Source organism: Capricornis sumatraensis, chromosome 3 (assembly GCF_032405125.1).
Source record: "Capricornis sumatraensis isolate serow.1 chromosome 3, serow.2, whole genome shotgun sequence".
In the NCBI taxonomy this organism is placed as follows: Eukaryota; Metazoa; Chordata; class Mammalia; order Artiodactyla; family Bovidae; genus Capricornis; species Capricornis sumatraensis.
In genome coordinates, this window is record NC_091071.1 from 57,985,001 (window position 1) to 57,999,344 (window position 14,344).

At 35.4% G+C, this 14,344-nt stretch overlaps 1 protein-coding gene across 2 annotated transcripts in view; it reads left to right on the top strand.

Annotated features, from left to right (window-relative positions):
* The window catches only part of NCKAP1 (NCK associated protein 1), a 110,023-nt gene that overhangs the window by 38,987 nt on the left and 56,692 nt on the right, over positions 1-14,344 (top strand). For both annotated transcript variants that reach the window (XM_068968829.1, XM_068968828.1), the window contains 8 exons: positions 547-689; positions 771-861; positions 3,704-3,841; positions 4,605-4,653; positions 8,073-8,229; positions 10,836-10,892; positions 13,661-13,757; positions 13,837-13,943. In XM_068968829.1, the coding sequence (XP_068824930.1) occupies positions 547-689; positions 771-861; positions 3,704-3,841; positions 4,605-4,653; positions 8,073-8,229; positions 10,836-10,892; positions 13,661-13,757; positions 13,837-13,943 (839 nt within the window). The remainder of the gene's footprint in view (positions 1-546; positions 690-770; positions 862-3,703; positions 3,842-4,604; positions 4,654-8,072; positions 8,230-10,835; positions 10,893-13,660; positions 13,758-13,836; positions 13,944-14,344) is intronic.

A 14,344-nucleotide genomic window follows, 5' to 3' on the forward strand; every position in this document is an offset into this window, starting at 1 on the left:
TCTCTTTTTACTTATTGATTGCCATTGAATATAAATCTTGTACATATTGGGAAATAGTTGTTAATTTTAGTATTTTATTTTAATAGGCTCAATTTTAAAAGGTTACACAAATAATTTTTTCTCTATAAAAGGCATACTTGATAAAATCTTTCTTAATAAGACAATTTCTAGATATAAGAAATGAGTGAAAAACATCTCCACTGAGTTAACGGTGAACCTATTCATTAATTTAATACTCCTTTTTTCTTGCTTAGTGAAAATTGCTTCCATGCTTATTATTACTCTGGTTTTGGCTATTCTTTTAAATTGTTAGCAGTTTGAATAGGGTGATCACAAACTCTTTTTCACAATTTTACACTATTATTTGTAACTCCCAAATTTTAGACATGTTTTTGGTGAAAGGAATTAGGTAGAATTTCAGAAATGGGGATAAAATAAATAAATACAGAAACTTATTAGCTTCCAGTAGCTGCCATGAAGATTCTTTTGTGTGTGCTTAAAAGTTTGTGAAATAAAAAGTTGAACTTAATGTTTTTTTTTTCTTAGACTGTAAATTTTGATTTAACGAAGAACTACTTAGATTTGATCATAACATATACAACACTAATGATACTGCTGTCTCGAATTGAAGAAAGGAAGGCAATCATTGGATTATACAACTATGCTCATGAGATGACTCATGGGGCAAGGTATACCGCATTAAAGAAACCTGTGTGAAATTCTCAGTTTGATGGCTTACAATTCAGTGATATTTATGTGTCTGTTTTAAGTGACCGAGAATACCCACGCCTTGGTCAGATGATTGTGGATTATGAAAACCCTTTAAAGAAAATGATGGAAGAATTTGTGCCTCATAGCAAGGTAAGAGCTGGGTTTTAGGGGTAGGCATATGAGAGCTTGAGGGTGGATAGAGTGATAAACTGCTTCTAAGAAAGAAAATCTTAATGAGATATGATTTATGGTTATATATGGTTTTATCTAATTGTGAACCAGAGAACTCCTTAATTATATCCAGAATCGTTAATGGAAACTCTGGAATATATTGATCCATTGTAGTTTTTAGTTTCTCTATAGGATATAGAGTTAGTGAAGTTTAGTATTTGAGAATGTCTACTAGATTCATACCAGACTGCTTTGTTCTAATCCCACTTCCGACAGTTACTGTGTATTATTGGGCAGGTTACTTAACCAACTTCACTGTATCTCAGTTTTCTTACCTGTAAAAATGCAGTAATAGTAGTCCTACTCTATAGGGCTATTATGAGTATTAAATGAGTTATTTTGTGAAAAGTGTTTCCACACATAGTATTTGATAAATCTTAGTTAAATGTTATTAGAGTATAGCCTCGTAATGAGAAAAAATTGCAGGAGTTTGTGATAATTTGAAATGTCTGTCGTTTATGATATATTAAAAATAGTTCTTATTGAAATAATTTTGGTTTAGAGTCTTGCCATTATGGCTTCTCTGCGGGAGGGCTAGTTCCTTAGCATGTCAAGGAAGCTTATAGGTATCCTCATAAAGATAGGGAAATTGAGGACTGGAAGTGGTATGATGAAGTAAGCCATTTGGCAGCAGTTGTGGCAAAATGAAGGCTAGGATATTAGAATCTTGGTCCATTGTTGCCTTTGAATGATGGGAGTTAGGTTTTTAATAATACAGTGTTTTATATGAATCTGTGCTTTATTTTTTTGACATACAGTTAGCAGCAAGAATTTTCCTTCAGTTTTCTTACTGAAGATTCTAAAGATGCATTTCCAGTTTAATTTCTCTGCAGATCTATATTATACCCACAAATTCATGTAGATTTAATGTCTTAGTGTTAGTTGTAGCATTAGCTTGAAAGAGTCTAGTCAGTTCAGTCAGTTCAGTCGCTCAGCTGTGTCCAACTCTTTGCGACCCCATGAATCGCAGCACGCCAGGCCTCCCTGTCCATCACCAACTCCCGGAGTTCACTCAGACTCACGTCCATCGAGCCAGTGATGCCATCCAGCCATCTCATCCTCTGTCGTCCCCTTCTCCTCCTGCCCCCAATCCCTCCCAGCACCAGAGTCTTTTCCAATGAGTCAGCTCTTTGCATGAGGTGTAGATGATACCAATTTTGAAGTAAAAATCAGCATTGTAGATGGAAGTGTCAGGGTTTCTCAAAGTGTAAACAGATCGTCACCACCTGTCTCTTTGATTTTGTTAGTGCTTTTACCTCAGCTACTCATCTCTTGTTTTTCCTCTGAATCTGTTTCTAACTTTTTGCCAATCAGATATGGCTTTGCTTTTAGTTACCCAGTTCAGATTTGGCTCTTTTCCCAGTTAAATGATAAACATTTATTTTAAAGGCTGTTATATCTTTATTTAGGGCTTCCCTGGTGGCTCAGATGGTAAGGAATCTGCATGCAGTGCAGGAGACCCAGGTTCAGTCCCTGGATCGGGAGGATCTCCTGGAGAAGGGAGTGGACACCCTCTCCGTTATTCTTGCCGAGAGCATTCCATGGACCAAGGAGCCTGGTGGGCTACAGTCCACGGGATCACAGAGCATCAGGCACAGCTCAGCAACTAACACTTTCACCTCATATATCTCTAAGTTTTCCATAGCTGTTAGCACATACTAGACTGTTAATAATTACTTGAGGAGTATTGTCTATTTGGATTATATCAGTTTTTTCCTAATCTTGATTTTTCTGATATTCTATGATATCTCAGGGCTTTGATGTTAATAGAAAGTCACTCAGTTGTATCTGATTCTTTGCAACCCCATAGACTGCAGCCTTTCAGGCTCCTTGGTCCATGGAATTCTCCAGGCCAGAATACTGAAGTAGCCTATCCCTTCTCCAGGGGATCTTCCCAACCCAGGAATTGAACCCAGGTCTCCTGCATTGCAGGAGGATTCTTTACCAACTGAGTTAACAGGGAAGCCCAACAGAAAGACCATCATATATTTACTAGGATTTGTTCAAATTAATTTAAAAAATTATTCAAAATCACTTGATGCAGTGATAAAAACAATTCCTAGGTTTTACTCCCAGAGGTTCTGGCTCAGGCAGAGCCCTGGATTTTCTTTTTCTGAACAAACTCTCCTGGCAATTTATGCATAGCCAGATTAAAGGACCACTCTGTACAGAATTTTTAGGAAGCAGGAGTGAATAGCAAGAGTTAAAAGCAAGCAAGAAGCAAATGAGATGAAAAATACCTTGATGATAAAGTTATCATTAATAGACTAAATGGCAAATAGAAATAATTTATTGAGATAAAGTACAGTGGATCATTTTTAGAAGGCATTCTTTGAAGAAATATGAAACATGTTGAGCTCTGGTAACACTTAGTCATATAACCTTAAGCACCACTTTTTCTTTCAGTGAGCACTATTGGGATAGGAAGTGACACACAAAAGGATGATGCTAGACTCTGTGTCCTTTTTAAAATAAAGATCACACGATTGCCATACATTTTCACCTTTAAAAAAGTAACATGATTTGCTGAGCTAAGCTTTAGGGGAGGAGTGCAGAATCTATGTAACTTTCATGAAATTAAAAACAAAATCTAGAGCATAACTGGAACCCACCACAAGTGTCATATGGAGCATACTTGTAATTAGGCTCTTGTTTTATGATGATACAGTTAGAAACACACAGCACTTGTAGCTGGAAATTAAATGGAAAGTAAAAAAAAACCAACTCATTCTTCAACTTTCTGTTTTTCTGTTTTAATTAGTCTCTTTCAGATGCACTAATTTCTCTTCAGATGGTGTATCCTCGAAGGAACCTTTCAGCTGACCAGTGGAGAAATGCCCAGTTGCTGAGTCTCATCAGTGCCCCCAGCACAATGCTTAATCCCGCACAGTCTGACACTGTATGGTTCTGTACTTTCTTTTTGAATGAAAGAGTAAAAAAAATTTTTTTTTAATCAATTAAGCAGTCCTGTTGCACTTTTTCTTCTAATTAGTATTAGCTTGTCAGTGAAGTTTATTGTAAAATGCTCATTATTTACATTGTACTATTCACAGTTTTTTAATTTCTAAATGCTGATGCTGAGTACAGTTATTTGCTTTGCTTTCTTATGGTAGAAAATTTGGAAGATTCAGAAAATTAGAAGAAAACAAAAATCACGCCAAGTTTACAGACTTACTAGAGAAAATCACTGTTGTATTCTGTTAAGTTTCTTTTCAGTCTTTTTTCTGTGTATATAAACATAAATGTTATGCATATGGAGAATAAACACACATAATTACTGACGGGTGAAATAGTGAGCATCCAGGTACATAATTTTTTTTTTTTTAATAAAACTTTATCCTTTGAAATACTGCAAACTCTGCAGTAAACTTGGGGAATTTGGAAGTAGTTATTTACTAAATTGAAAACAATTTAACAACCGTGTTTTTTAAAGAGAAGTTTCAGGGTATGTAGATTTGAAAGAGGCACAGCTTTCATTGCCTTTTATGGACTATGGGTTTAAATATAGGTTATAAAACTTGCATCCACTTTTTCAACTCTGTTGTGGTGGTACTTGAACCAAGAATTGAGTAGTCAGACTTTTTAGAAAGAAGAGAAGGAGGAGTGACCCAGTGCAGAATTTTTTCCTTTAAATCACAAATTTATATTTTTCTTTTTTTAAGATGCCTTGTGAATATCTCTCTTTGGATGCCATGGAAAAATGGATTATCTGTAAGTAACATTGGTCAATTTTATGAATACTCCTCAGATTTAAGTTTTAGAGAGAAATAACAGTACGTGGATTGCTTTAATACCAAGCACTGTGCTAAGCCTTCTGTGTACATCACCCAGTCCTTATATTGATCTGGTTAGAGTAGGTTGATCTAGTTTATAGATGAGGAATTAAAGTTTAGTCCACACAGCAAGTAAGTAACAAAGACAAAGGACCTTCAAGCCTCATGGTCTACATTCTATTGCCTCTGAACAAGGCCATCAACAGCAAATGTTTATTTTATTTTTAATGATTTTCTTGATACTACATTTATTCAGTTGTTTTTGTTTTAAAATTATTTTAGTATATATAATAGACATATGTTTGCATGGGAAATAAAATTACTTGTTTGCACGCCTACAAAGTTCACAAACTGTGGGAGAAATAGACACACAGATACAGTGTAAATGAAAACTGCTATATTTTTTTCTACCACCCCCAGGTCCACTGGCAGAGGGGAATAATTTTGAGCAGTTTGTGCTTTTTAGTTTTTATAGTTCTTGTTTCTTGATTTATTAACATTTAGGTATTATTTGATGACTTTTTATTATACTGTTTCTAAAACTGGTGAATGACCAATTTTTCTTTTTTAGTGATTTTTGGACTGGTACTTTTTTATAAAATACATTGAAACTGAATTAGTGGAATTATCAGAAATAAAGTAATAAAGATGAAATTAAAGCCTACATTTTAATTATTAGATTCAATATTTAAGTATTAATCTAACAAATATTTAATCTAACAGTTTGATTGTTACTAGGTTTCTACCCCTAAGTTGCTATCAGTGAAAAGTTTTCTAAATGAAAGTTTCTAAATACTCTCAGTTCTCTACTTAATCTCATTATGCACTGGTGGTTTGAGTAATGCTGTTATTAGTATGAAAGAGGAAGAATTTAACACACATTGCCTGTCCTTAGCCATTGTTATTAATTATAATTTTTACATTGATCAGGTTTGTGATCCTTACATTTTCTTCTATAATGATTGTTAAGGTTTTTAGGCTTTTGTTGATTTAAAAAGACAGCTTTCAGAGTATTAATTTTGCTCAAAAGCATGGTGACCCTTGACTGTTTCATGTTTATGGATATATGGATGCAGAACCCATGTGATTAGTAGTTAGGTGGCATGAGTGACCTCTAATGTTAAATAGAAGGATTTCTATCTGTCTCTACCTCGAAAGTGTTCAAAGTGTTAGTCGCTTAGTCTTGTCTGAGTCTTTGCAAACCCCATGGACTATAACCCATCAGGCTCTTCTGTCTGTGGAATTCTCCAGGCAGGAATACTGGAGTGGGTAGCCATTCCTTCTCCAAGGGATCTTCCCGACCCGGGATTGAATCCAGGTCTCCTGCATTGCAGGCAGATTCTTTACCATCAGAGCCACCAGGGAAGCCCAGTCCTTACCTTAAATGGGAATAATGAATGCAAGGCTTTGCGTAATGAGCAGTGAGGAGAAGTCAGAAGGCAGAATACCCTGATGGAGGATGCCTGGGCATGGAAAAGGCAAACTAATTTGGGATAGCCTCAGTTGCCAAAAGTCAGGAAAGTGTACTAAGCTTTGCTGCTTTCATTTGTTTGAGCCTTGAGTAGAGTTAGTAGAATTACATCAAACTTTGCACTTCTTTCTCTCCCCCCCTTTTTTTTCACTTTTCCCTTTTTGACACCAATTCCTGCATTAGAACTTTCTATAAAAGCTAGTCTATTTTCTTTACAGCTTTGCTGTAGATTAGTTGAAAGAGTAGCAGCATCACCTTGAAACTTATTAAATATGCAGACTGTTGATTTCCACCCTAGGACTTCTGATGAAAAACTCTGAATGGATCCCAGCAACCTGTGATTTAATAAGCCTTCTCAGTGATCCTGATATGAAGCTGAAGTTTGAGAATCACTAGTCTAGATTCTAGCCTGGGGCCAAAGGTTGTTGGGGCTTCCTAGGTGGTGCTAGTGGTAAAGAACCCATCTGCTAATGTGGGAGACGTAAGAGACTGGGGTTTAATCCCTGGGTTGGGAAAATCTCCTGAAGGAGAGCATGGCATCCCACTCCAGTATTCTTGCCTGGAAGAATCCCTTGTACAGAGGAGCCTGGTGGGCTACAGTCCTCAGAGTTGCAGAGTCGAACACGACTGAAGCGACTTAGCACATAGCACAAGGGTTGTTGAAGGTCTGGAATGTTGAGGATCCAGCCCTTTTGAATGCAATTTCACAGTAACTTGGGGCTTCCCTGGTGGCTCAGACAGTAAAGAATCTGCCTGCAGTGCAGGAGACCTGGGTTCACTCCCTAGGTTGGGAAGATCCCCTGGAGAAGGGAAAGGCTACCCACTCTGGTATTCTGGCCTGGAGAATTCCATGGACAGTCCATGGGGTTGCAAAGAGTTGGACAGGACTGAGTGACTTTCACTTTCTAGGAATGAAAGATGAGGTTTTATGGCCTCTAATAGAGGGTCAGGGAAGACCTCAGTAAACATACAGGATTACACATTTTTGAAGACCTTCTAAATTAGATGACAGAAGGTAAGATACTTGAATTTATAGAATAGAGAGCCGTGTAACATACGGAAGGAATATTGGCCTTTAAGGGTAACTACTTGAGGAAAAGTCTGGTTCTAATACTTTATTAGTGTGACTTTAGGAAAGTCATTGACCCTCATTTCTTCAGTTGTAAAAGGATACCACTGGTCTTTCCACTCTGTGTGATAATCTTATGAGATAATATATGTCAAAGGACTAAATTAGTAGAAAGTATAATTTGCTATGAAATTATGACATGCTATTTCATTTCCTGTAATGACTTAGAAGAGTAGCTTTCTTTTTCAGTTACTGTAAGGATAATTGTATATATGTAAATTGATAGCTTCTGATCTGTGGCTTAAAATATCTTTTACCCATTTGTTAAAGTCAGTTCCTTCGCAACCCAGTGAAAGTGAAGTCACTCAGTCGTGTCTGACTCTTGGTGACCCCATGGACTGTAGCCCACCAGGCTCCTCCGTCCATGGGATTCTCCAGGCATGAATACTGGAGTGGGTTGTCATTTCCTTCTCCAGGGGATCTTCCCAACCCAGGGATTGAACCCAGGTCTCCTGCATTGCAGGCAGATGGTTTAACCTCTGAGCCACCAGGGAAGCCCTCACAACCCAGAAATGACGTTTTTTCCCTTTTCATCAGTATAAGTACAAAGCATTGGTTTTGCAAAGTACAGAAAATTATTATTGAAAAAGAGAAATATTGTTGCCATCTTGGATATATATGTATTATTACCTGTCACTTAAAAGCCTCAGTTTAAGTGACTGTGTTTATGTTTCTTTATTTTTAAAAAGCTACCTTGTAAGTCAAATAACCTAACTTAGGAAAACTTATTTTCTACTTCTTTTCCTTTTGTTTCAAGTTGGCTTTATTTTGTGCCATGGGATCCTCAATACTGACGCAACTGCACTGAACCTTTGGAAGCTAGCTCTTCAAAGTAGCTCTTGCCTCTCTCTCTTTCGGGACGAAGTTTTCCACATTCATAAAGCTGCAGAAGACTTATTTGTAAACATTCGAGGGTATGTCATTTTCAATTATTTTCTTTTTCGGAGAAAAGTAGTGAGTGGGGTATCTGTTGACGTTCTGAGGTAGAGAAGGCTCACATTATGAGAGAAGATACAATCTGTACCAACTTGTCAGTCACACCAAGTTGTTCTTAACAATGATCCTGATGTTTTTTACAGGTTACTTCACAGACTGAAATAGCTAGTGTTTCTGCTATTTCAAAATTTGTATTCTAGGAAAAAGATGATATGATCTCTCTTGTGTATCGTTACATGGTTTTAGACATAAATATTACTAAAAGCACAATGTCCATTTTAGGAATTATGAAGTTTTTAGAAATGTATTTTAGAATGCAATGCATTTTAAAAAGTGTATGAATCTATCAGAAAATACTTCATTAATTATTTATAGCCGTTGCAGAAGTCAGACCACTGTAAAAAGGAAATCATGTTTCCTTATAATGAGGAAGTATTCCAACTGACTCATTTATACTCATTCCTTGTAACACAAATAATTCTTAAATTTGTTCCCTTGGAATTTTTAATGCTTGCTTTTTTCCCCACTTTTGGTTCTGTAGCCAGTATATAAAAACAAGTTGAACTCACACTTGGTAGCCTTTATGAAATCTTTTTGAAATTAGGAGTATCTAAAATATCTTGGGGTCTATTGGACGTAAAAATATTGAATAATTGGGTTGGATTTGTCAGCTTAATGGAAGTGAAATTCACCTACATTTATTTCATATCCGATTAAATAATGTCCTAAATGAAATTCAGATTTTAAAAAATCTATTAGTTATTAAAATGTAAAGATATGTCTAGTACTGACAGTTTAAGCCAGTATACCATCTCAGATTTTAGTATGTGTATGAAGTACCCTGGGATGTGAATTGAAATCCAGGCTCCTGGGCATCACCCCTAACCTCCTAAATCCCCTGTATCTATATTTTGGAGAGGTAAAGAAATCTGCCCTTTTCTCCTACTGCCTCCCCCCAGTAGTTTATTGAGGTAAATTTACAGACAGAAAAATGCATAAATTTTAAATGAACAACTCAACAATTTTCCGTACAAATACTCCTGGCAACCACTTAGATCAAGATACAGAATATTTCCATTGTCCCCAGAAAGTTCTCTTGTGCCTCTTTCTGGTCAGTACTGCTACCCCAGGTCCATTTCCCCCTAGCCTTCACAGGTGATCTCTGTTTTGATTTCTGTTGCCATAAGGGATTCTGACATTCCCATGCAGGTAGTCTCTCAGCCATAGTGTGAGAAACAGTACCCTCTGTATTTTTCAGCTCTTAGTTCACTTTTTATTTTAGATGGTGGAGTACCTGGAAATATCCTATGTCGTTGTGAACTTTGTCATTTTCAAAGTGATTCAGATCAAAAATCCTGAAACTTATGTCTTAGCCTGTTGACATCCTCTCTGGGGAATTATATTTAAATATATGTAAACACTTAGAACCAGAGAGTTTCTGTGTATTGAGTGAGCGTAAGGTATATATGGTACAGATAAGTTTAATGGCTTTATGAAACCAATTGTCTTTTCATTATGCCATTTTTTTTTTCCTCCTGACCACTCCACATGACTTGTGGGATCTTAGTTCCTAGACCAGGGATTGAATTGAGACCCATCACAGTGAAAGCACCAAGTACCAACCACTGGACCTCTTGAATCCCTTTGTTATGCTTTTTCTGTGTTAAATGTACCATTTAAGAATTTCTGTATTTTCAGTTTTAATTTTTTTTATTAAATCATGAGTGATCCAATTTAAAACGTGAATTATAGTAGTTAACAAGTCAGACCATAAGTGTGAAAACTCATCATTTATACAGGTCAGTGGTTACAGAATTATGACATTTGCTTGAAGAATACACAAATCTTAGCATACTTAATTTAGAAATTGAAGTTCTTGGTGTAAGTGGTTAGGAAGATAATTTTTCTTGACATTTTAGGAATTTTGAACTTTTATGTATTTAGTAGCCAGGAAATTAGCATATCTTTATTAGAGTTTATTTTATAGATGACATCTTTAGACTGTTTGATGCTTCTATTCAGTGTCTTCTATTTTAAATGTTTTTTAATTTGAAAAAAATGTGCTTTTTAAAAAAAATGGTCAGTAAAAATCACCCATAGGTCTATCCGTTAAAATAACTTAAAGTAATCAAATGCTTTCCTGCTCCAGTTTTCTCCACCGCAAAATTTCTGTTCCTAGTATATGTGCCTTAAGAAATTTTTTTATGCTTATGAGGTAACGTAAAAAACCAAAAGTAATAGCTTTGTCAGCACTTGAAATTTTTGGAAATCACTGTTAATTATTTTAGAAGTATAATTTAGTGTCCCTATTGGAGATTTAAGAAAATGAAGTCTTCTTTGTAAATTTAATTTTACTGAATTTAATGTAATACAAGATTTATTATTTCAGGAAGAGCCAGTGGGGTACTTAAGGTGCTCAAAATGATGTGGGTAGACTTCTTCCATGTATTTCCAGTTTGAGAGCCAGTTTTTCTTGTTGATAATAAGACATTTTTAGTTGACTAGTATTTGACTAACTTGTTTTTACTGTTATTGACCAAATTAAGATTAACATACTTCCAATTTTTTTTTTTTTGGCTCATAGCTATAATAAGCGTATTAATGACATAAGAGAATGCAAAGAGGCAGCTGTGTCACATGCGTAAGTGGTTCTAACTTATCTGTGAAACTTTTAATCAAGAATTCCTTTCTTAAAGCATTATTTTGTTGAAGTGAGTGCAGATTAATGGTGTGTAAGATGTGGCAGTAGAAGTAGGGGACTTGCAATCAATGAGAAACATGTTTATAACTCTGTATCTAGTCCTCTTGGTATCAGTATGGACAGATTTTTAATATTTTTTAAGTGTTAGCATGCTCTTAAGGAATACCATGCAGAGGAATTTGTTTTGGTGTCGTTCGTTTCTCTTATTACCCCTGTGCTCTGGTGCCAGTGCTTGGCGAGTCATGACGATTTCTGTACAACTTCACGTGCACTCCCCCCAATGGTATTTGTTTTTCAAAGTATGTGATCCCATACCTTTCCCAAATATTGGTAAATATATTTTGTTAGAAAATATATAGGTAACTTAAACTAGATATTAGTGTATTTAAAATGTTTGTTCAATTTTCCCATGAAATAATTTGGTAATTCATTTCCTTGTTATATGGTATACTTGTATAGAATATCTTCTTTAGTAAGTCTAGGTACAGTAGAGATAACACTATCTGATCCATCAGTATGTCTACAAGGCAGAGAAAACATAACACCACAGTTATAGGTGAAAATAGAAACCTACAAGAAGTTTTAGAATTTAGGCTTAGGCTGTAACATTGATATTAGGAATTTAAATCATCTTTATTAATTGCTAACTATAGTATATTATTTCCTCATGCATTTTTTTCACTCAAATAAAGTGCTTATATTATTATAGAATCAGTCTCTAGTACAAAGAACATCCTTTGGAGTGGGTTAGAATTCCATTCCAGGCCTGATTATTCATATGTGAAACCCTTGGCAGATATATGGTGTCACAGCTATCTTTTATAAAGGTCTTTTTTCCCTGCATTATATAAAACAAGTTATAAGTAGTGAGCAGCAGTAATTCTTACCATTCATTAACATGTGCCAGACATAGTGTTTATATCTTCTCTTGATGGTAATACTCCTTGCAGCAACCCTGTATAGTAAAATAATCAAAACATTACCCACTTTCTATTTAGATACTATACCAGATGAGTCTATTATTTTCAGTAAGTAGAGAGCTTGTCATTAGAATTATACTAACACTGTAAAGGTACTATATGTTAGATAACATGAAAGATACATCTTGAGTCAGGTGTCCTCATCCCTGTTTCTTGATGAGAGTCTGGAGCTTAAGAGACGTAGAACCTAAGGTCACATAGGTAAAGGTTGGATTTTAGTGTGTCTTCAAAATTAATCTGTGGTGTCAGAGTTAAATTTCTCATGTTGCATATTTCTTCTCCTTAGGATTTTGACATATAGTAGATGTGTTGTTCAGTCTCTCAGTCGTGTCCAACTCTTTGTGACTCCATGGACTACAGCACAGCCAGGCCTCCCCGTCCTTCACTATTTCCTGGAGTTTGCTTAGACTCATGTCCATTGAGTCAATGATGTCTTCCAACCATCTCATCCTCTGTCACCCTCTTCTGCTCCTTCCCTCAATCTTTGCCAACATCAGGGTCTTTTCCAGTTAGTCAGCTCTTAGTACTATAGGAGCTTCAGCATCAGTCGTTCCAATGACTATTCAGGGTTAATTTCCTTTAGGATGGACTGGTTGGATCTCCTTGTATTCCAAGGGGTTCTCAAGAGTCTTCTCCAGCACCACAGTTTGAAAGCATTGATTCTTTGGAACTTTGCCTTCTTTATGGTCTAACTCTCATATCCATACGTGATTACTGAAAAAGCCATAGGTTTGACTATACAGACATTTGTTGACAAAGTGATGTCTGTGCTTTTATAATATGCTGTCTAGGTTAGTCATAGCTTTTCTTTGAAGGAGCAAGCGTCTTTTAATTTCATGGCTGCATTCACCAACTGCAGTGATTTTGGAGCCCAAGAAAATAAAGTCTGTTACTGTTTCCATTTTTTCCCCATCTGTTTGTGGGGTGGCATATTTTTGCAACTGTCTAAAGTTTAAAATTTTTCTGGAATTACTTATATTTTGAACAGTATGAGGAGTTGGAATATTTAGAATATTCTTTGATTTTTTTTTGTTAATTTGTGAGAATAAATTTTTTCTAATTTGTATTTTATTTTTAAGATACCCAGTACATGAATATTTATGATTATCCTTTCCTCATCTTTCTGTTTTTGAACAATAGCACCAAATAGATTTCATCCCAGTACCTTAATGAATATAGCTTTGATTTAGTCAGTTTTAAGTTCATAGGGTTGCAAAGGAGTCAGACACGACTTAGTGACTAACAATGATATTTTTAATAGCAATATACTTAATAAATGAGGATATAGATAATCAGATATTTATTAAGTTATATTTATTGATTCTACATGGGAGTGACAAAAATGTATACAATAAAAAAGTGCTTACTTTTAAGGATTTCACAGTCCGTTTTATAGAGTTCTGGGCTATATGGTACTTAACTGGCAGAAATTCTTCAGGATTAGACATCTCTATATTGGGAAATACTTTCTGAAGAGTTGGTCTTGAAGTTTGAGTAGGATCTTGATAGGTAGAGAGAAGTGGAAATAGTTAACCATAGCAGCACAAGAAAGGCAAAGAAAGACGAGATTGAAAAGTCATTTAATGACCAACACGTAGAAGATATTTTTAAGGGTTTCTGTTTCCTAAGAAACCTTTGGAAGTTGACTCTGAAATGATGTTAATTAATTGCCAGTAATAAGTTTAGTAGAAACAGATAAACTCTAATGGTGGTTGTCTTTTCCTATAGTGGTTCAATGCACAGAGAAAGACGCAAGTTTTTAAGGTCTGCACTGAAAGAATTGGCTACTGTCCTCTCTGATCAGCCTGGCTTGCTAGGTCCTAAGGTAATTGATTTAATTCTTGTTTTGGCTACAACAAATGTGCCACATTAAAATTAAAATAATTTTTTTTCCTATCTATCAGGCACTTTTTGTTTTTATGGCATTATCCTTTGCCCGTGATGAAATTATCTGGCTACTTCGTCATGCAGATAACATGCCAAAGAAGAGTGCAGATGACTTTATAGATAAGTAAGTTGGCAACATTAAGAAAATATGTTTTTTGTATATTTGATTTATGGACTATGGAATTTGAGGACTAAAGTAAAATTATTTTGAAAATCTTTAAGGCTTTTCATATTTGTCATAATGGAGGGAATATTTAAAATATATTATTAGGTGATATGAATTAGAATGCAAAGTCAGCTTTAGCTTTGAATTAAGGCTTAAATGTTTTTTCACTCCTACTCTAGTTTGTTGCAGAGGTATGTTTTTGTGCTATAGTATTTCTTATAGGATTCATGTTTCAGAATTATTTATTACACAAACATTTGAATAACAATCCCAACGGAGTTACAGCTGTGTCATTTGTAATAAATTTTTTCTTATTTTAGTCCATAGTCCTGCAACAGCAATTAGATAAATGAATCAGA